Source organism: Ochlerotatus camptorhynchus, unplaced genomic scaffold (genome assembly GCF_037179485.1).
Source record: "Ochlerotatus camptorhynchus isolate MF236.1 unplaced genomic scaffold, CSIRO-AGI_Acam_v1.1 ptg000633l, whole genome shotgun sequence".
Taxonomy (NCBI): domain Eukaryota; kingdom Metazoa; phylum Arthropoda; class Insecta; order Diptera; family Culicidae; genus Ochlerotatus; species Ochlerotatus camptorhynchus.
In genome coordinates this window covers 569841-593813 of record NW_027041112.1, presented here as the reverse complement: position 1 = coordinate 593813, position 23973 = coordinate 569841, and the positions used below count along the sequence as shown (strand labels likewise).

Sequence of the window (23973 nt, the reverse complement as noted above, 5' to 3'; positions counted from 1 at the left end):
CCCTTGTTCTAGCAGGCTGAACAAAAAAAATAATAATGGAAGACCGCTTCATATCTTATATATTTTAAAGGGACTGCAGCAAGGTGCTGATTTAATGGATGTACATATTTGTATTGTTATTATAAGTCTAAAAATTAACTTTGCATTTCGGGATTCGAACCGGCAGTCGTTGATTCACAGGCATCAATCATACCTACTGGACAACTCAAGCATATGTGTGGCATAAGGTATGACCATTAACTTAAAACACGTCAAATTTAAGTTGAATTACAGCAACCGGAAGAGTATTATACAGCAATGCAGAATTGTAAACAACAATTGGCGACAGTATAATATTCCTCTTATTTTCAAGTGTAGTGAACACAATGTGGACACAAGTGCCCGATTTATTTCGATGTTCATGTGGAAGCTATTTAAGTGCCATAATTGAGTTATATATTTAGAATGCTGTTTGAAAATTCAGTGCAATATAGCAAGAAATACAAATGTTAATACTTTCTACGTCGTCGCAGCCCACTTCTACCAGCAGCTATTCCTAAAAAGCTCATCTACCTTGTATCTACTTCAGCCATTGCTTGGGATTAGAAAGGTAGGCAGTGAATTTAGAAGAGCTAAAATGCCGGAAGTGCAACGAGCTATCAAAATATTTGCAGTGGAGTAGTGTTAAGCTAAATTAAGGCTTGTTCAATTTTTAGATCAGCTAACTTATTGAGATTGAATTATGAGGATACAATTAGCTTCATACACTACTAATCAACTATATATTCAGCTTGCTGTTAATCAGCTTTGTACACCTTAAATCAACCAATAATCAGCTTTTGTTCTTACTGTTCAGCTTGAATTGTTACTTGGGAGGCTAACATGGTCTTCCCTAGAGCCTCTTCCTCTCATGTATTTCGTCTTCGATGCATTGATGGCAAGTCCAATCCACCTAGCTTCAGTCTTCAGTCTGATGTACGTTTCCGCCATCGTTTCAAAGTTCCGTTCCATGATGTCATCGGCGAAGCCAAGAAGAAAGATGAATTTCCTGAAGATCGTGCCACTCGTGTCTATCCCAGCTCTTTTTATCACACCTTCTAGCGCGATTTTAAAGCAGACACGAAATTTCATCACTTTGCCGTAATCCCCTTCGAGATTCAAAGGGACCCTGATACTCGAACAATGCACATCACTCGATCCATCGTCGCCTTGACCTATCACGTCAGCTTATCCGGAAATCCGTACTAGTGCATAATCTGCCATAGCTGATCGCGATCCATTGTGTCGTATGCGGATTTGGTGTTCAGTTGTATGTGTATTAAGAAGAGAAGAAGAACGCGATGGAGATTGCTCCTCTTAGAAGTAAGCAGGATATCACATTGGCGATCCTGACAGGTATGTAAATCTTGAAGAAGCATGAAAACAAATATGTATTCCCTGGAATTAGTCATGTTTAATTGACTTGTAGCTCGTAATTTCATGAACTAGATTTATCGAATCAAAACAAAAACATCGCATGCACTGAGTCTTCAATCTAGGAATAATGTCAAAAAAGGTTCTAATCACCTTCCCGGTGGTTAAATATGCGTTTTTCAAGATCATCTTCGGTAGACAAAGCCGAGTCTTGTCACTATCAACAAGGCATAAAAAGTAACAAGGACTAAGATGTGTTCCTTGGATTACTGAAAAATCCTGTTCCCCTAGTTTGAAGTAGTCAGGACTAGGAATCGGTGGTAGATCTTACATCACGTAACGTACCACGAAAAGGTGATCTACCCAAGTTACGGGGCTTGTCGGTTAATTAAATATGATTCAAGCCATCTCAGGAGTCCTGAATCAATTCCAGGTTTTTAGAACTTCAAAAAGAAGCATTGGTATGTCAATACAGCTGCCTTGCTAAAGTCTGAGTAGAGGGCTTCTACGTGGTTTCCATTATCCATTGCGTTCAATGAATAGTCCATACATTCAAGTAAATTTGACGAGGTCGAAGCCGTGTTGCATGTCAATAATTCTATTTCTGATTTGGAGAAATAATTTTCCTTTGACAATTGCCTCGCAAAGTTTAGGAATGCAAGAGATGATGGCTATTCCACGATAATTACGTACGTCAGATTTTCGGCCAGATTTAAAGATTGGCACTAGAAATGAGCATTTCCAATTTTTTGGAAGGTTCCGGATTTCTGGGATATATTAAAAAGCCAAAACAGTGGAGCAGTGAGTTCCATTGCTAGACATTTCATAAATACTGGAGGAATTCCGTCAGGTCCAGCAACCTTTTGAGGCGTCTACATTTATGAAGCCTGCAAAATATACTACGCTTTTCTGTCCAATGTCTCTTGAAAATTCTGGATAAAATACAAAAAAATCGCGGTCTTCAGAAAATGTAGTGTAGATTCCTTTTTTTCCTTGATTGGTTTCCCGTTGATTCTGTTCTGTTTACATTACCAATAAAGCAATAGTTCGTATTCATCGCCTTTTATTTAAAAAAACCCAACGTTAGAAAGATTTTTGTGCGTGCGATATCAGAAAGGCAAAAACGATCGCTACTAGACCACTGAGCTCCCTACATCATAACAAACATCTTCGAACGCTTAGAACGATGATCATTAAATTCTGTCAACACACGGGCCCCGTAATCTCAACGTTCATGGTTCGGTTCCAGTCTGCTCCGTGTTATTATTATGAAATTAAAATGTTAAATCTATGAAATTCATACCGATTTCTTGTGGCTAAATTTCATAAGTGGTTCTTATGGAATTCTTACATTCTATACGTTGAAAAGTGTAAGTTGATCGATATTCTTTTAACACATTCCAAACTGAGCAATGCTTAAAGTCCTAACTAACATTGACAGATTCTCTTCGTAGACTTTTTTTTGCATCCTCACTGCCTTGTTAAGACATTCTCATCTATTTTCAGCACACAGATCCAGACTTGCTTCCGCTCAACTTGCTATTTTGGAATCATTAGATGTTATGATGATACTTGTTAGATACAACAAGAGGTTGAAAGGCAAGTGTTTGACACATAAAACCAGTAAAATTCGCTTTCAGGTAGTCCAAGGGGTTGGCACTCTACACACTTATTTTGTATCAAATTTTTCTCAGTGTGTCTCACGTGTGCCGCAGCTGTTCCAGCAGTTCCGAGAGTGCCAGTCATCGTACTGACTTTTGTTTGCTTGTGAATAATGGCATGCTTGGCAACCCGAACATGCTTGGCAGTTCGAACACAATAAGCAGTGGAATCCGAATCAAGGCGATGCTCCAGAGGCTGGACAAACTGACCCGATTGGAGAATCCCCTCGAAAAGGTGATGGAGTTCCAAAGCAAAGACAGCATCGAAACGCATCTGATGACATTCGGAATTTACAGCCGCCGGGGAAAGCTGCTGCGAGTGTTGAAATCGCTGGAACTCTTTCGAGGATCGAAATCGGCTGTGGAGATTAGAAGGCTAACTGGCATCGAACCGGTACAACGTGGATACACGATTTGAGGAGGCCAAGAATGCGACGAAAGTGTTCCTCTGCTGAAAACTGACTTCGTCAGTGGTTGCATGTGCCCGTGGAGCGACAGTCGGCAAAACTAAGATAAAACTAGCATATCCGAAATAAGACAGAGTAGCTAGTTGTGACGAGCCGTTTATCTTCCTTATTCCTTCCTTGGCCATTTCTCATCTGCCTCAGAAAGCTACAGTGAAACGAACATAATTATGACATTTTTTCATACCATATCCGGTGCTTTGTGGAATGTGGGATTGATTGCGTGGAGTGTAATTATACATGCGATTTTGATCATTAGCGATTACCCTGATTTTAGTTTGTATTGCGTGGAATGAATTACTTTTCGGACAAGCTAATGCCTATGCCTGTGCACTGTTGGGGATTCTAGTTGGGAATCCAACACGGTTTTGGGGAACTAAGCGAACATTCTACAACAATGATTTGACACATACGCTGAGCAGGCGCAGAGAAAGTACAGTGAGGCCAGTAACTTCAAAGATCATGAATGTTCCTACCATGGGTGCCAAACTGTGTCAATTAGCGTGCCCATGTGTGCCTTGAGATAGTCACAATCAACGATTTAACGACTCGCAAGCGCTCACTCTGAGTGATCGCTCACGAATCATAAAATCGCTGATTGTTATACTCTGAAAGCGAAATTGACAGCTTTCATGTATCAAACACATACTTTACAACCTCTTCTTTTAACTTACAAGTACACAATATCGTAATAACGTCTAATGATTCCTAACAATATTCTTTATAGCAAGTGAGTGGAAGCAACCTTGCACAGATCGATGAAAGAAACTTTTATCTAAAGACTGTACTCGAAAAAAGTGAGACACACAAAAATGATCGCTAAAATTTTAAGTCGGATTTTCTTCAAACTTTCAGTTAATACACTACAACATTATGGTTAGGTTTCTGCTTCATTGCTTCACATTATGGATAGCTGCTCCATAACCAAATACCCGCACCTTGCCCTTGACACCACTCATAAGGTTTTGGGCAATGGTGGTGCCGACTTTTACCCCCTTAACTCATTCTCCAACACCTTAGGTGTTCTACGAAGTCTAGCCTTCATGATGGCCCAAAACTTCTCAATCGGGCGATGTTCCGGCGAGTTCGGTGGGTTGACGTCTCTTGGTACAAAAACAACATTGTTTTCTCTGTACCAGTCGGCCGCACGTAGTGGCAGTATGCCAAAGCCGGTCAAAACAGCGTCTCGCTTCCGTGAGACCGCAGGAAGGGTAGGAGGCGGTTCTGGAGGCACTCGTCCCGGTAGATGTACCCGTCGTGACGTAAGGCTGGCTCATCTTGCCGCACCCACAGATGGCCAACCAAACAAAGAGCATTTTGGCGAATTTGTCCACCTTCTTCTTCCTTACCTCCTCAGGAACGGCTACCCCGGCAACTGCTTTGTGGCCGCCTTGATGTAAGTCTTGTCGTCTATTACGACGCACCTCGGTTTCGTCAGCCACTCCCGGTACAGCTTGTTTGTCGTTCCAGATGGAAACATCCACCTTCTTCGCCGCATCGCAGATCAAAAGATTAGGCCGACGCTTGAACAGATCAACACCTTCCTGACCTTCACCGGGTCGTCAGCTGTCTTCGGTTTTCTGCCGCAGCCTACCCGCCCACCGCTGGGTCTTCTTGGGTGACTTCGCCACCCGGTAAATCGTCGAATGATGGATTCCCAGGTTTTTCCGATCCATCTGCTCTTGCTCCGATGCCATCTCGATAACCACTTGACACATTGGGATGCAATTCTGCCAGCATAAACATTACACTCTTAGCTAGTTTCAGTCAAAATTTCATTATGTTTTACCCACACGCTAAAAAGTTACAAACTAATCAATGTGTCTCACTTGTCTGTTTCGAGTACAGTCTTTAGCTTATAATATTGTACTTCCCGAGAAAATATGTCGTTTCTCTTTTTCAGGAATCTGTCATTCACTTGTGCGCAAATGTCAACTTTAGTGCCATAGGAAACAGGTCCAGCAATGCAATGACAACGACAAGTGTAACGTCACACTTGTCACACACACATCAATGGAAGAATGGAAGAGGTGACTGATTTGCATTGACGGACCTGTTTTATATGACATTGGGGTCAGCGCTTTCAACGGAAAAACGTAAATATTGATTCTTGTTTTCGTTTAGGGTGAGGAAAAGCGTAAAGAATTGTGTTTAGTTGGTCTTTTGAAGTGTTCTGTTCTGTTTTTCTGCTGTTTTGCTGATCAGGTATTTAAATTAACTTTTCATATTGCGATTTATAGCACGATAACATCACGTATCAAAATATTCAGCTTTCTACGATGGACGACGGGGAACCGTCAGGATCACCGAAGCTTGTTTCGTTGACCATCGATTATGATATGGATGAACATGAGAACCACGATACCGCCGATGAGGAGGGGGAATTTCTCGATGTTTCCAAGGATGAGGAAAAGGAAGATAAAGAACTGTTCCATTTCACCGTTCAAATTTTGAAGAGGAACTTCAAAGGGCACAAGAAAGGTCCATCGGTGGGCAGAATAAACATTAACTGTGACTCAGTGCAAGAAGTTATGGAGCTTCTATGGAACTCTAGCGAAGACCACATAAGCAGGGAAGTGATCTTTGATGCAGCTGCTGGTGTTGGTGATGACCACGTTGGGCCGAGACAACGGCTCCAACTAATGAAATTTCAAAAGGACATATAAGCCATCACAGTTTATCGAAAAGCCGGAAAAGATGCGACACCCTCAGGAATCAACTCTTGCAGCCAGAGGAAAGGGACAGAGCTGGCGCTGCTTCAAATCAAGCAGTGTCTGTGCTGGTTGCAGAGCTGAAAAACTTGCACAAGGGATCCTATGTCTCTCAAGACGTGAACTGGGCAGTGTGGGCTTCGTTCCTTTTTACCAAGGATGCACTGGAACGGGATGGATTGAAACTTCAAGGCCCTCCTCATCACTTGATCCATCTTTTCAAAACGGTACCTTCTGCAAGTCAGCAAGTTTTGTCAAGTACGCGAAATGACATTAGGATCGCTCAAACGTGAATACTGGATTTAAGGAGGAATTGGATACGTTGTGGAAGGAGTTGGACCAGGTTTGCGTTCTTGTTAATGCAATGAAACTTCGCTTAACTGCACTGCGCACGATGCAAGGTACCAATGATTCCATTCTATTCGATGTCTTTGGAAGCATGGAAACAAGCGAGAAGGTCTTCGGAGAGGAACTGGCCAATCAAGTAACTGATTGCTTGGACGTGGACCGCCTATAGGAAGCCTTCGTTCTTTTTAACTGTAACCGTAACTGCTAATTTTCTTTTAACGAGTGAGTATATGTGCTGGATCAATTAAAACGGTATTAACTACGTAACGGTATTCTACGTTATTTCGGGGGGAGGAATACGACGCTAATGCCAAGTGATCGTAGATATTCGATTATGCGACGGTCGCAATGGATTCGTGCACCGTCTAGTATCCTTACTTACCTTACCTTACCAATCAGGCTAAGGCCTTGTTGTCCTCTGCTGTCCGAAGAAGTCGTCTCCACTCTACTCGATCCATGGCCACAGTTCGCCAGCCTCGTAGTCTGCGAAGGGTCCGCAGGTCACCTTCTACTTGGTCGATCCACCTTGCCCGCTGCGCGCCTCTTCTTCTTGTTCCTGTTGGGTCGCTTTCTAGAACCATTTTCACTGGGTCGTCGTGCGGCATTCTTACGACGTGCCCAGCCCACCGTATACACCCAATTTTTGCAATGTGGACGATGGATGGTTCTCCCAGCAGCTGGTGCAATTCGTGGTTCATTCGCCTCCTCCACGTTCCGTCATCCATCTGCACTCCACCGTAGATGGTACGCAACACCTTCCGTTCGAAAACACCAAGGGCGCGTTGGTCCTCCACGAGCATAGTCCAGGTCTCGTGGCCGTAAAGGACCACCGGTCTAATCAGCGTCTTGTAGACAGTCAACTTCGTGCGGCGGCGAATTTTATTCGACCGGAGCGTCCTCCGGAGTCCAAAGTAGGCACGATTCCCTGCCATAATGCGTCTTTGAATTTCTCTGCTGGTATCATTTTCGGCGGTCACCAGTGAGCCCAAATACACGAACTCATCGACCACCTCGATTTCGTCACCGTCAATCTGAACTCGGGGTGGGAGGCTAACATTGTCTTCCCTAGAACCTCTTGCTTTCATATATTTTGTCTTTGATGCGTTGATGGCAAGTCCAATCCGTCTAGCTTCAGCCTTCAGTCTGATGTACGTTTCCGCCATCATCTCAAAGTTCCGTGCCATAATGTCAATGTCATCGGCGAAACCAAGGAGCTGGATGGACTTCCTGAATATCGTGCCACTCGTGTCTATCCCAGCTCTTCTGATCACACCTTCTAACGCGATGTTGAACAGCAGACACGAAAGTCCATCACCCTGCCGTAACCCCCTTCCAGATTCAAACAGACTCGAGAGTGTCCCCGATACTCGAACAACGCACGTCACTCGATCCATCGTCGCCTTGACCAATCGCGTCAGTTTATCCGGAAATCCGTACTCGTGCATAATCTGCCATAGCTGATCTCGATCGATTGTGTCGTATGCGGATTTGAAATCGATGAACAAATGATGTGTGGGCACGTTGTATTCGCGGCATTTCTGCAGAACCTACCGAATCGCGAAAATTTGGTCCGTGGTAGCGCGGGCACCCATGAATCCCGCCTGGTATTGCCCCACGAACTCTCTTGCATATGGTGACAGACGGCGGCATAGAATTTGGGAGAGTACCTTGTAGGCGGCGCTCAGCAGTGTGATCGCGCGGTAGTTGCAGCAATCCAACTTGTCGCCCTTTTTGTAGATTGGGCATACGACACCTTCCATCCACTCCTCCGGTAATATCTCCTCCTCCCAAATCTTGGCAATTACCCAGTGCAGCGCTCTAGCCAGTGCTTCACCACCGTATTTCAATAGCTCACTTGGTAGTTGATCTACACCAGTTGCTTTGTTGTTCTTCAGCCGACCGATCTCCTCCTCAACTTCTTGAAGATCAGGGGCCGGTAGCCTGTCGTCTTCTGCGCGTGCTCCAAGGTCTGTTGCCGTGCCACCTTCGTTTTCTGCTGCTTCACCGTTGAGGTGCTCGTCATAGTACTGCTTCCACCTCTCAATCACCTCACACTCGTTCGTGAGAAGGTTACCGTCCAAGTCCTTGCACATATCGGCTTGCGGCACGTAGCCTTTGCGCGAACTATTTAGCTTCTCGTAGAACTTCCGTGTGTCGTTTACGCGGTACAGATTTTCCATCGCCTCGCGATCTCGATCTTCCTGCTGACGCTTCTTCCTTCGGAAAACCGAGTTTTGTCTGTTCCGCGCTTGTCTGTATCGCTCCACATTCAATCTCGTGCGGTGTTGCAGCATTCTCGCCCGTGCTGCATTCTTCTCCTCTACTAACAGTTTGCATTCGCCGTCAAACCAGTCATTTCTTCGGTCCGGGATTGCAGTACCTAGTGCCGCTACAGCAGTACTACCTATGGCTGAACGGATGTCCCTCCAGCCATCTTCAAGAGAAGCTGCGCCAAGCTGCTCTTCCGTGGGTAGTGCAACTTCCAGCTGCTGCGCGTAGTCCTGGGCAACTCCGGTGTCCCGTAGTTGCTCAATGTTGGGTCGTGGCGTTCGACTTCGACGTGTGTTATGCACCGTCGAGAGTTTTGAGCGCATGCATACTGCAACTAGGTAGTGGTCCGAATCTATGTTCGCACTGCGGTACGTGCGGACGTTGATAATGTCGGAGAAGAATTTCCCGTCGATTAGAACGTGATCGATTTGGTTTTCTGTGTGTTGGTCAGGTGATCTCCAGGTGGCTTTGTGGATATCCTTGCGGGGGAAAAAGGTACTTCGAACTACCATACCCCGGGAGGCTGCAAAGTTCACGCATCGTTGGCCGTTGTCGTTCGATACGGCATGCAGGCTGTTTGGCCCGATTGCCGGTCTATACATTGCCTCCCGTCCTACCTGAGCGTTCATGTCGCCGATGACGATTTTGACGTCCCGTTGCGAACAGCCGTCGTACACCTGCTCCAGCTGCGCATAGAACGCTTCTTTCTCGTCGTCGGGTCTCCCTTCGTGTGGGCAGTGCACGTTGATGATGCTGTAGTTGAAGAAACGGCCCTTAATCCTCAACTTGCACATCCTCGCGTTGATCGGCTGCCAACCAATCACGCGTTGGCGCATCTTACCCAGCACTACAAAGCCGGTTCCCAGCTCGTTGGTGGTGCCACAGCTCTGGTAGAAAGTAGCCGCTCGATGCCCGCTTTTCCATACCTTTTGTCCCGTCCAGCAAAGTTCCTGCAGTGCTACGACTTCGAAGTTGCGTGGTTGAAGTTCGTCATAGATTAACCTATCGCAACCCGGGAAGCCGAGCGATTTGCAGTTCCATGTTCCGAGTTTCCAATCGTAGTCCTTATTTCGTCGCGTAGGTCTGTGCCGATTGTTCCGATCCGTATTTCTTTCTTCGGTATTTGCAACTTTGTTTTTTTTTCCAGGGCGGCTTGTTGGGCCTGCCCCAACCCCCTGTCTCGCCGGGGGACCATCGTGCACAGCTCTGTTTAGAGTCCCACGCTGGCACTAGGACGGTGATCAGCCGCTCCTAACATGGAGAACAGACGCCGTTTTGAGCCGCACCTCCATGGTGAGCAGACGCTCAGGTTTGGTGAAGCATTTCCTCTATCACCGTACTATGGTTACCGCGCCAGTGTTCGCGTCGCACCTCTTCACTTTGCTATTGCCGGACTGGCAACATTGCCCAGGCTACGCCAACCAGCTGTGTCCATGTTTCAGCTGGTAGTCTTTTGTTATCATATGACTCGAGGAGGCGTGAAGTAGGAACTTGTGAGGACCAGGGCTAGGTATTCCGCTCCTTCCAGGTTGTCAACTCACCATTTTGTAGCCCTGGTCTAGTATCTAGTAGTACCGTCTAGTATCCACTGTTTGCAAATTTTCTACAGCAATCCGAGAAACGCGCTCTCGAGAACGTTCCGTCAGTTTGGAACGTTTCTAATATCCCAGTTTACCCAAGAAAACACAGTAATGATACACGTGTTTTTCGGTTAAATTCCCCCGGAAGATCAATTTTCTCCTACTTTGGCATATCCACGATTCCTCAGCATACCCCGATTATCAATTGAAACCTCATCCAAAAAAAAAACAAGTTTTGGAGGTTCCAATTGAATGAACACAATTCATTCGCAAAAAAGTATATTTGGGCTTCTTTCACTTGAATCGCTCTCCGTTCAATTACTTTCCACGTATAACCCTCGGCATGCAGAATTCTGGAAAATCTGGATGTACTTATTGGACACTGAAAAGTGATCTGAAACTTGTTTTTCGCTTCGTCCAAAAACAGTGTTGGTTCGTTTCGGAATAGCATGATGATCCAGTGGCGTTTCTCTTCATTAAACTATAGGTAGACTACGATATTACAGTGGACGACGAGGTAAAAAAAAAGTGATTCGCGTGTGCTTTAACTGAAAAGTGTTGGAGTTGGAAGTATCTGTCAAAGTGGGAAAATTGGTTCTGGACAGTGGCAAAGGAATTGGTTGATTCCGAATTTCTACTGGATTGAAGGTATTTTATTTGAGTAGCTAGTGTGAATTTTGATTGCAATTGAATAGCAATTGAAAGAATTCAATTGTCGTTGCGAATTTGTGTTCGTAAAAGAAAGCTAGCTTTGTGAGCTTGATTTAAAACGTTATTGTTTACTTTTCTTTTGTGCTTATAGCCGGTCGGAAGCGACGCTATAGCTGGATTGTTTCGCAAGTGGAGACGTTTCCTTATCCGGCTCCTAGGTCGAGTCCCAGGTAGAGTTATTCCCTGGTTGAGATTTTGTCGAAATTCAGGAAGTGCTTTTGAACAAAATCCAGAACGGAATTTTTGATCACCGAATAAGAAGGAGGTAACAGCAAATTGTTCTCAGGCGATTAATAGAAATGGTGGTGTTAATTCAGTGAAGCAAAGATTAGGTTGAAAAGATTACGGGGAAGATAGAAAGGTTTACGCGGAGAGAGAAAGTGAAAAAAGAGGGCGAGAGAGGAACCGATTCGACGATAGGCGTTCACAATACTATCATGGCGAAGAAAGGACAGTTGAACGTGCACAAAAGAGGAAATTTGTCGATTCCGAAGATGAAGAGCCGTTTTATGGTATTAACGGACCTGTTGAGCCACCGCCCACCGGAAGTGAGTTGCATCCAAGAGCATTACAAGATGGTACGAAAAGTTTTCCATCAACGAGTTCGAAGCCTCTAGATTAAATAAGGCGTTCGAACAGGAAGAAACAAAAATCAAAGCATGGTGAATTTATATACTACTAGGAGAAATACGTAAGCATAATTAATCAATACAATCGAGAATTTTTATAAGAATAGAGAATGAATATTTAGGATAAGTTTAAAATTGTTACATCAACATTTCGAAATTGATTAGATAGAATTATTGGTAAATGCTAGTAACTACTAGAAAGGGAAGGAATTGTAATATACTCAGTTTGCACTGAATTTGATTTAACGTGTAGAAAATCCTACCCCTCTTATCATCAATGCTCACGCTAAGATCAGTTTACCCAGACGGTACAAAGAGATTACCGAGATTGACCGTAAATTGCACAAACTCACATATGGGTAATTTTTTTTAACCCAAATATGGGTTCTTATGATCCATAAATGATTTATTTTTATGCAAATTTGACTTAAATTTACCTATATTTGGGTAAAAAAATTTACCCATATCTGAGTTTGTGCAGTTTACGCCTGATTTGGGTAAAGTAAACCTACATTTGGGTTATCTGATCTTAGCGTGCTAGCTGTCAAGTTTCGATAAGAATTGTCTAAGAAGAAAACAAAGAAGAAGATACTTTGCGTGTACGAGGTTTGGACTAGTACTCGCTGAAGCCGCCACCGATGGTGGTGGTGTTAGTGTTGACAACACGTTTTTAAGCTACATTCATGTGTGCCGCATGGTTATATCGCGTTAAAAGTTTTTAATGAAAAAAAAAAAGATTATTTTAAGATAAATTGATACATTGAAATTGATTATTTTTTTACAATACTAGTGTTGTGCCAGAAAAGTTTGAAGCTCTCCAGTCCAGATTAAAATAAATTGTTCCGGCGTTATGTAAGGTAACTAAACATTCTCAACACCAAACGACAAAAGGTCCAATTCCTGGTTTTGAGTTTTGGTTATTATCCTTCCCATCCCCACCACTATCAACGACGTGACCAGGGGGGGGGGCGACTCTATCTAAAATACAGAGAAGATTTTGCGCACGCGATGAGTAGAAAGATAAAACATTGATGATGTATTTTTCTTGCAAAAAGATGGATCCCGATGCGAGTAAATCGATTTAGGGAAGATGTATAAATGACGTAGCATTTTAGGGGGACCAACCATGTAGCAAAATACGTTACAAGCGGGAGGGGAATAAAAGGTAGTTATACATGAAACGGAAACACAGTGATATGCAACTTGTTCCACCAACGATTTTTTGAACTTGGAATGGTTTTGGGTTTTGGTTACCACAGCAAGCTTCTAGATGAAAATCCTTTACCACTTTTCTTTATGGAAATAACAGTCATGTGTGGTTAGAACAATTGAAAAGAAACTTAAAGTCAGTATTTTGGAACTTGTAGCTTTGTTTTTATTGCATAACAATCATAAATTTTTAACGAATACATTGACATATTAAAAACCAAGTTAATGCTTAACAATCAATCACCCTGAAACAAAATCAGTTTAGTGAGCTTTTTGCGCAGCGTTGCTCGAAAACCTGAAAAACTTTTAGAATAGTTTTCCAAACAAAGTTTTAAGTACAGTTCAATTGTCAGTTTTATCAGGAGATTACGATGATTTCTTAAAGCATCTTGCTCCAGGATATGCTGCGACAGTTTTTGAAACACTTTCGGATAATCCAGTATTTGCCGAAGGACATTATTTACCAACTTTGAATAATACTTGGGAACATTGAAATTATTATAATCTCCAACCAACGATTTGAACGCCTTCTCCGCAGACTTACAGATGATAAAAATATCATTCTGTGCGGATCCATCCATCTTGGTCAATTCCTCCAAGCATTCGTCACATTTGATCTTCTTTATCAAGTTCTTATGTACAGTATGTGCCAAATTCGTAATTGCACAAGAGAAGATAGCGTTATCCAAGTTTGTCGAGTTGCATATTTCATTAACAGGAAGATCCATTTCAATTAGAACAGACACCTTGGCCTGATTTCGACTATTTATCGCATCTAAATAGTACTGGGCTTTGTCGCTAACATGCAGCATTTTTATTTCATCGAAGTCAGTGCAATTACCTGCAGCAGATGAACGTACTGCATTATTTACTAGCAGTCGTTTGTACGCAGCCTTAAACTGCACAGCAGTAGGGTTATTGTTGAACCCTCCTCGAGATCGAATAGCCGAAAAAAACGTTTCAAGGTGATCCTGGCTGACTCTGTATCCGTAGATCATATCAAGTTCTCCTAGTTGCACCACGTACCTTTCATACAATTCCAAAAAACTGCGCATGTCAATAACGAACCCCAGAAATCCAGTTTTGTTGATGGATGTCAACACCGGGGACCACACCATAGCTTCCGACTTTTTGTACTGAATCTTCAAGGAGTTAAAAAGTTGTTCTGCTTTACGGAACAACGCAGCATACTGCTCAATGTTATCTGCTGACATGGGTTTCTTATAGCCAACGCTGTCATGGTGCTTACTATTCATAATGTCGAACACATCATTTATAGTTGTTATAAAATCAACTGTTTCTTCACAACCGGTAAATTCATCGCAGGTCTCACTCAGTTGTCGAATGCCTTCAGCAACGCTTCGACTGAGCGTCTGAGCAGCAAGATCAACGCGCATTTTCTCGTTAGCAAAATTTATATGTCTGTCCGACAGTCGACCAGCATATCTTATGCCACAGAGATTTTGGGTTTTATTCAACTCCTCGATAAATTTCCATTTTATATGCCCTGTGTTCGTGTTAAAAACCGCTTTGGCTGCTAAAGTATTTCTAACAAGCTTTAGCATATGGCACGGATCTAACATAATGAAAACCGGGTCATTGCTAGAAGGATGCGGAAAGAAGGTTTTCAAATTTGGACCGTTCTTAAGGCATGCACCCAACCTGTTCGCGGTGCTGAAATTCGTGCTGGTTCCATCAAATGTGAACGAAATCACGGTTACGCTGATGCTATGCAAATACATCAAAATGTTTTCGATAAGAGAGACTTTTTGTTCCGTATCCAGGGAGTCGGATAAGAAGTATCCAATTGGAATTTTTCCAATTTTCCGATATTCCGGTGACCATGAAAACAAGGGCTTCTTTCGCCACGGGCAACTTTTCTGAGTTATCTGGTATAAATCCTGAATACTGAACTACTCCTTCAAAACATTTTTTTATGTCATTCCATTCTGTGTGTCTCCGAATTGCCACTTCATCCATCATTAGCACTACGAGCAACCGTTTACCAGTCGCTTTGCACTCGTTTGCCTTAATTTCTAGAGCTGCCATTGTCTCTGCGGTCAATCCGGGTTCCCCATCGACAGATCTATACCAACGTATGATTGTCCTGGGATGAGGCAAGCGGTTTTGGAATGCCTGGCGTACGAACTGATATGCTCGGGGTGAATAAAAATGCAAGGTAGTGGCGAAGCTCCTCAACATTTCATTATAAGGCTGTCCCTGTCGGTATGTCTGCAGCGTACGGATCAATGAATCACTCTCACTGAATGCCTGCAGACCAAATAGATTTATGAAGTATGTTAGTAAAATATCCTTTCTATAACATAAAAATGTTGGTTTTGAAAATGAAAATGAGTGTTCCAGTTATGACATAGGCACATGGCGTATTGGAACACGAATATAATTGAATTTAAGAATCTAAGATCTTTTTTCATCAAAAGTTAGTCAATAGGATTAGAAACAAGATGCAGAAATCTGAAAATTTATCATTGTTGAAAACTAGAACAAAAGTTTTTTTAAACATTTAATCCCATTTGCACCGATGAATCCACTGTAGGAATAATCGTAATAATCCGCCAAAAGTTCCTTTAACTGATTTTCTAGAAACGCAAATATCTGCAGTGTTACCCCAATTTCCTCATTATCGTAGACTGAAATTAAACACTTTCTTTCTTATGTCTTTTCAAATAACAAAAACGCGTAAGTAACAAAAATTAATTGAAAAATAGAAAACCTCAGATTGCATATGATACTTACAGCCCTAAGATGATCAGCAGCAGTCTGTGACAGCATATTTTTATCACGAGCCTGCGCAATTATGTCCTCCATGCTCGTTAAGTGGTGTTGAAGTCTCCGGCACTTTTGTTGCAACATACGAACTTTATGTTTGTATTTTTGTTTAATTCGGTTAACGCGGACCACCGCTGTTGCCTCAGATCGTGATTTTAATGTCGATACGTTTGGTTTCTCGATATTATCTATTCTTACAACTCTTGACCTTGAGGGAAAAAATACATGAGAATATGATGAACCCACTTGCAATAAACATATGAATAAACTTGAAAAACCCTGGTATATGTGTAATATTATTACTGCCATACACCGTTCATACATTATCCCAAAAATCTATAACAAATAAAAATCTTACTTCTTAGGAACTGGAACATAGTGGTTTGAATCATGGTCGTCAAGCAGAAACTCGAGATGTTCGCTGTAAATGACCTTACATTATTATCATTATTATAATATCTACAACTACAGCTAGTTAAGTAACAATTTACGTTTCGCAAGGATGAATTTTTGTAAACACCGATGGTACTGTTCCTTTTTTCAAACATAGTTTTGATCCAATCACGTGAAATTGATCAGACATAAAATGTTTTCCACATATTCTCTGGTTATCCACCGATTGTATTTCTTGGCCTGTGAAAATCCTGATTGACGTTACCCACTGCTGCAATTCCGTTTCGGAGGATGGAAAACCACCGAAACATGCAAATGTTAAGTTAGGATGAGCATTCAATCAACACTTCGTGAATTTACTTTGTTTACATTGTTTACACTTACCGATGACTGGAGACTCCTCCTTGCAATACTGGTGTAGTAATGCAGCTATCACATCCAATTATAATGCACTTCATTTTTAGGCAATGATAATTCCTGTTAAACACAGAACACAGCACCTATGGCACAACAAAGATGAAAAAAAAACTTCCCGCCGCTCGCGACAAACTTTCCTAACAGCGCATTACGCATGAACAGAGCTTGCTTGCGAATATTTGCAGCAGCTGTCAAATGTTGACGTAAAATCGAACCAGAGAACCAGGATTTTTCGGCTTCACACAAAGTATATGGGAATGACATTTGCGTCATAGATGTGGTACTAGTCTTGCCAGGGATCTGGAGGTTTGCTGATACCAACACGGCGAATGAGAACGACTCAAATTTGAGTTTAGTTCACTCATAATCGTCAAAAGAGCAGGAACTCAGCGATGAGTAAAATTTGTCTCATGGTTTCCTGTGGAAAACCTAAAAAATCTGCCGGAAAATGAGGAAATCGACGAAAATTTTATTCAGTCTCGGAGTAGTACCAATAGACTGAGTGAATCCAATCTTTACTTTTCTCAAATTCGGGAATTTTTCCCTGGAAACTCCTGGAAAAACCTGGGAAAACATGAGGCAAATTTACTCATCGCTGAGTTCCTGCACTTTTGGCGATTATGAGTGAACTAAACTCAAATTTGAGTCGTTCTCATTTGCCGTGAAGAGGAAATAAATGAGCTCTCTTCTGTTGCTACTGTTGACCGGGACCGGACTAGTTGAGTCTTTTATTAAAATGAAGGATATTACACTTTTGAGTCATTAGGCCGCTGGCCTGATACTGCCGGATCCAGTTGCCAATGGTAACTGGAGTCTTCCCATAAATTTTCGCTAGTTGAGGTTTGTATAAACCCATAAAAAAGAATCCGTACAGGGCGTGATATTTTGTGTTGGCAGAAGCATGCCGCTTAAACACAGCTTGCTGAATCTGGTGCATGTAAAATCAGTGTATGTTTACTAAAACTTACCGCTAATCAAAAAACAAAAAAAAAGATGAAAAACTTTAGGAGAATTTATTTTTGCTGCTTCCAAAATAAACAACCAGTACGATCAGCTGATGAATATTTTGACGTTGGTTTTCTTTTCTTATTGGCTGCGCACAACCTGAACAGGGCTACGCGTAACTGCTAGGCGCGCAACTAATCCGATGAAAGAAATTTTTTAGAATATATCTAGATAGAGCTGGAATTAGGGCGTAACAGCTTTTGTTAACAATGGGTTCCCTCGATGATTTCTCGAAAGTCATCGCCCTCCCTTGCAAATCGACATCACCATCAAATAGAGGAAGACTTCTCCTACCCGATGGATATGTTGTTTTGTGTAGGCGTGCCTTTAATTCCTAGAAATCAACGAAAGAAGTCATTGTTTACAAAGGCTGTTACGCCCTAATTCCAGCTCTATCTAGAATATTCGCAATACGGCAAACACGACAAAAAATGGTCCTGTAAAACGTTCTGCAAAAGCTTGAGCATTTTCCAGATTATGATTGAAGAAATCAAAGTTGCCAGTTTGTGGGATTTTGTATCCGCCAGACTATAAATATAGCGACTATAATTTAAACCCATTTTTCTCAAAAACTGTACTGCCCACTAGAAACACTGGAATAAGAGACCAGCGGAGAAAAAAAAAACACGAATTTGGCAACAAGATAAACATCAAAGCAATCCTGGCATCACTTGCATTTGTAACTGCTTGCTAGTGACTTCGCCAATGCACCGACGAGCGAGTTCATGAGTGATTGTTAAACGATTTTAATACTCCTCCCTAATTGAAGTAAACCATTTGTAAACATTGCAGATTGGAACCACTTTTGACAGTTCGATTGGAATCATAACAGTGTCTCCGCTGGTCTCTTATTCCAATGTTTCTACTGCCCACTCTGTAATCCCAAATCAGTCCCATATGTACAAAGTAGGCATTCAGAAAACTACAGTCCGCGACGCCGGTGGTAAGCGTGGTGTACCTCTCATCCCAGCAGGCCTGGGTTCAATCCCAGTCGGCGTTGCCGGGATGTTCTGAGGCATAACATCTCTGATCACGCCTTCCTTTGGAAGGAAAGTAAAGCCGTTGCCCCGGTTCATGAGTTGATGGGTGGATAGGTAGACTCCAGGTGTGGGAGCTGCTTCCCTGCCGTCGGTAGCATTGGTGCTCAGCACGGAAAACAAGATTGACGGAAAACAAATCAAGGAAAAAATGACAGTTGAAGCAATTCCCATGTGAATATTTGAAAAATCATAGTAAATTAATTGATATTTTTCAAGTCGAAATCAGTTACAATGAAGCTTGCATGTTTTGCTACAATAGTGAAAATATGGCGCTCTGAAAAACACAACAATGACATTCAGGATGATATGCGATAACTTAATAGGACAAACTGACTTGATGTTGTTTTCACATTTTTCATGATCAAAGCCTGCAGTTGTATCACGTAATATGAAAATAGATATCAATTGATAGTGGATAACGTTGTTATCTTAAAATTAACGAAAAGCTATATGGGACTGATATAGGACGAGGCAACATCTATAAAATTCATTGCAAGTTTTAATTTTGCCAACAAAGTTGACCCTTCTGGAGGGCGTGTATTGTCGCGTAGTTCTTAAGTCGGGTGCTGTGGTTGTTTCAAGATCAGTTCCTCGTCAAAATTTCGATTCATTCATTCTTTCTTGTCGTAGGACTCCTTTGTTGTCGGTGTGCGTAGTTTGAGTGCCTTCGTCTATTCGTTTACAATCGTGTTTAGCTTGGGTCGTTATCATAGTTTGTCCTTTACCATATCCGTGGTCGTTACCGGGTGTTATGCATTAAGATTCGTCCAGTGTTAAAACAGTGCAGAAGTTTTACGTTGTATTAGGGTCAATCAAATTTGGTTTAGCAACCCTGCACTCTCACTTCAAAGGGCGTGGGGTAAATCCCAGTGGGCGCCGTCGGGATTTTCTGAGACATATAATCTCTGATCACTCCTTGATGGGTCGATAGGTAGGCTCCAGGTGTGGTAGCTGTTTTTCTGGCGTCGGTAGCATTGGTAGCAGTACGCAGGAAACCGAAAAGAGCAGCTGTTCTGAAGGGCAATCACGTAGAGAGAACGTGCCCCATGCTACTGGGGGCAGTTACTAGAATAAATGCTCCACCGCATGTCGAGTGTCACACACCTCGCACAGTTTACTGAATGGACCACGTTGTGAGAGGCTTTGGTGTATCCAGTTCCTAGTCGAGACAGGACGATCTGAGAGCGGCGCTCCGGTGGGTGTTTCCATCTTCCTCCGGATGAAGAGATTTATTGACTGCAATTCACTGCATTCCACAGTTCAGCAGCTCCGTATTGTGGCCGCAGTCCAACGTTTTAGATCCTGGACAAGCTCCATTACCCCGAATGCCGTTTCCCCAAATGCCACTTCCGCGAGCACCGTCACCCCGAATGTGAAAAGAACTAGCAGCAATCAAAAGAAGACAGAATCTAATTCTTGGAAGTTGCCATTCGGAGTAATGGCGTTCGAGGAAGTGACATTCGCAGTTATGTAGCCCAACCGTCCAACCGAAACTAGGACAGGGTTCGAAATTGTTTCGACTTTGCGGAAACACTGACCAGACTGAGCAGTTAAATCATGCTTCTAAGCCTATCTTGATGAAATTTTTCTTATCGATAATTATAACTCTGTAGTTTGAACGTGCTAATAGAATACACGAATGCAAAAATGGTACAGATTTCGAAGGCCTGTAATTACCAGTTTGTGGAAAACTAAGTGAAGGTGTGCGAAAACATTATAAGATTCGAATATTTCCCATCCCTACATCAAACGGCTTTTAAGTGGACTGAAAGGAATCTTCCAGCCCATCATTAAGAAGTCTGTTATATAATCACAAAGCTCAGAATTTCCCCCCACCAAACTTCCTACCGAATAAATCGCCAATCAATCCCGAAATAGCCGCCACCACCACCATCATCGTGACTTGTTCGCTGCGAAGTTGAACTTTATTTTCCCAACTTCTCTCCCTGCCCGGAATAATCAATGTTGGTTGTTCGGTCACTTGCAAACACGCACCACTAAAACCAGCTAAAACCCACCCGAAAAAATAGGCAATCTCATTTGAATAATTTCAAGATCGCCCAAATGATGATATACACGTGAAGCCTGAACCCCGAACCGATTCTACAATTACCAACTCCTAACAGTACAAAATCGCATTTTTTTTTTCGCCATTAGGTTGTGTCGGTTTCTTCGCTCGACCAACAACCGCTCAAGGTCTTTCCCCCCGAGCCGTTCTCGTTCCATTATTTATCATTCGCTAATCGCTTTGCGCTGGCCTGGCTGGTCAAACGAAACGCGCTGATGGCGATTGTGCGTTGTTTTTGTTTGCCCAATCGAAGCGCTACGTTTGTTGGTGTAAACAGTGTAGGAAGTAAAACGGGACTTACCTCCCGGTGGCGGCCCTTGAAGACCACGGCGAACGCTCCATGCCCTATCAGGTCCTTGCTGTTGTACTCAAAGTTCCCAACCAGTTCCATGGTGAGACGATGGTTTCCTCTCGGGGGTGTGGAACCAGCACTTCCTTTTTTCTACGTTTCACTTTTGCAACACTGAACACACTTTTATTTCTAGTGAGACACTTTAAGCTTATTTTACACTAAATTACATTAAATATTGCAACAATTGCACATAAAAACACTAATAATTTTTCGCAATCTTCAATGATTCAACATTATTCGTGCATCGGATTTTATTTTCTTCTAGGCAGCAATTTCCTTTCCTTCCACTCGATGCAATTTTCTTCTCCTCCGGGAAAATTTTCACTTTTCCTGCTCTACACAGACAATGCTCGCTCGAAAGCTTAAAACTCGAGCCAGCTACGTTTGTTTCGATCTACTCGCAGAAATTTGCACCTTTGGTCTCGAATCAATCTGAATCAGGCTTTTCTCCAGGTTGACATTTCTGTTCCAGATTTTCCGACCCAACTCAGGAAAAACGATTCTCTTTTCCTTCTACGGTGGTGCTGGCGGTGGTGGCGACGAGGCGAAGCGAAACAAAATATACACTTTTTTCTTGCTCTGCACTTTGCACGGCCAGGGCAAATCAATAAACCTTACTCATCCCTCTTGCTCGCGGTTTCCCCAAAATGAAGGCGATTCCCTTAGGATGTCTTGCACGGGACTCCTCCAGAGTGTCCCTCCGAATACTCCCCACAAATACCAGCTACTGGAACCTGGGTGGGGAAATGGCCCGCAGAAGAAAACGCAGTTTTGTTTTTCGCCAAGAGACGCAAATCTTTTTCCCGAATCACACACACTTTGTTACAAGCAGGGGAAAACTATTATCGCGAAAACTCTTTTCACTTGGCCCGCGGCAGCTTGTCGCACTTTTACTTTCGGGAAAACACGGTCTCCGAAGTCAAGTCAAGCAGTAAATGGCACGCACGCAGGGGATTTTGATTTTTTGTTTCCTACTGCCAGGAGTCGACCGAATCCACCATCAAGGAAATGTAGTAAATCACTTATTATTTTTCATCAGCTTGTGCACTCTCTTTCTCAGTATAGCTTATAACACACACGGCGCACCCCGTCCGTCTTCTGTATGCACTGCCTTCAGGTCCCGCGAACGTCGCAGATACTCGCGAGAATCCACAGAGCCGTCAAAAATTTGCTCCTTCCATCCATATAAAACTCGGACCATCTCGCCATATCAAACAAAAACAAAGGAAAAATTTTGACAGCTGCGCAGCTGTCAACGGGAACTGTCATAGACCTACTGGCAGGGGAAGGAATGCGAACAAAGGCGGCTCGAGGGGACAAAACGGGACAAAAAAGTAAAACTTACACGGTCGTTCAGACCAACTCAAAATTGAGGCTGTGTTCCATTTCCCTATTAAAATTGTTATGGTTATTTTGCTTAACGACGTGTTCCGGATATCATCCAAACCATTTGTTGTATAGTTCTATTATTTGGGTTATCGTTCATTTATGGTTATTTTTTATTAGGGTTGGTGAATTTTCTCTTAAATTTGACAGATGGAAAATTTTAAAATAAACTTGCTATCCAGCAGACTTATTTCTGCCAGACAAGGAATCAAATTTGACAGACGCTCTCTCGAAAATCGGCCGATCAACAAGAGAGGGATGTTCGAACTTTCTCTTTCGTGAATAACTTGAGCACAGAACCGTTTTTTGAAGTGTTTGTAATATTAGATGCTAGATAAAAGCTTCTTTTGTCGATCTGTGTGCTGAAAATACTTAACAAGTTTTGTGCACAAATCTAGACTAACATTTGAAAAGGGCGGAACTCCAAAATAACCATATCGAGAAAATCGCTTCCGAATTTTGATGACCTAAAAATTAATCCTATTTCGCGACTTTCCATTTTCTGGATGATTTTATAAGCTTGACATATAGTTAATAGTGTAATCTATCATCATGCATCACTAAAAACTCAAAAAAAGGTTTCTTTGTCGTGAAATTGAGAAGAAAACATCATACGCCCTGATAATTTCTTACATGTTGTTACCCCCCAGATCTTCCATCCTTTGAACTGCCAACACTGGTGATACGCCGTGGAAGTACACCATCGGGATTTTTTGTTTGCTGTTCCGCCTTGGTTCTTCGTTCGCAAATTTTGTGAGAGTGGAATTACCTCGGGAATTACGCCCGGAGATTTTTTTGGTCTTCTTTTTGTTCGTTGTTTACACGTGAAACATCAATCGGATGCGTTTCAAATGAATCGGGCGTGACTAGATACTACAGAATCAATACGTTTAGCATATTAAAACAATATAATTCAAGAGCAAATTTTCATTATGTCGTAAGTAACATTCGCACCAATCCGAGAAAAATAAAGTTTTGTTTTGATGACCGAAAAGTTATTCCTATTTCCAAGTAAACACATATAATCTCATAGTGATCAAGGTGGCTACATATAGGTGTTCTAATGTGTCAAATTCGTGATTCAGCCATGTTGGAATTTTGTATGGGACAGCGACCGAGTTTGTTTACAATTTGCACTAAAACCGCATTTCCCCCCCCCCCCCCCCCCGCGACCTCCTCGCCTATATAGTGACAAAGCTGTATCACCATTTATATACCCACCATGATAGTGATAGCAATGTTTAACATACACAGCAAAAAAAAATGTAATATCGATCAACGTAACTCAAGCTGATGTATGAAATAATGATGTAATAGCAAAAAGCAGATACAATATTACATCAATGCATGTAATTTTGTTCGCAAAATTGATGTACATCGTACAATGTGATATTACACAACCGATGGATTGACCTGGTTGCATCAGTTTCGATGTAATATTCAACAACTTTTTTTGCTATGTATTTAGCAGGGTTTTAATCATACAAATGCAAATCGCTAGCTTTCATGCTAAAAAATACTGGTTTTTGAGTCAAAAGTTATTATA

General features: G+C 42.4%; 1 protein-coding gene and 1 pseudogene across 1 annotated transcript in view; one reads left to right on the top strand and one right to left on the bottom strand.

The window, feature by feature from the left end:
• The window catches only part of Atg1 (serine/threonine-protein kinase unc-51-like protein Atg1), a 162516-nt gene extending 140354 nt beyond the window's left edge, over positions 1-22162 (bottom strand). The window contains exon 1 of the mRNA XM_065237596.1: positions 20991-22162. Within this exon, the coding sequence (XP_065093668.1) occupies positions 20991-21080 (90 nt within the window). The 5' untranslated portion in view covers positions 21081-22162. The remainder of the gene's footprint in view (positions 1-20990) is intronic.
• Positions 5797-6745, top strand: LOC135714266 (uncharacterized; annotated as a pseudogene).
• Positions 22163-23973: the final 1811 nt, after the last annotated feature.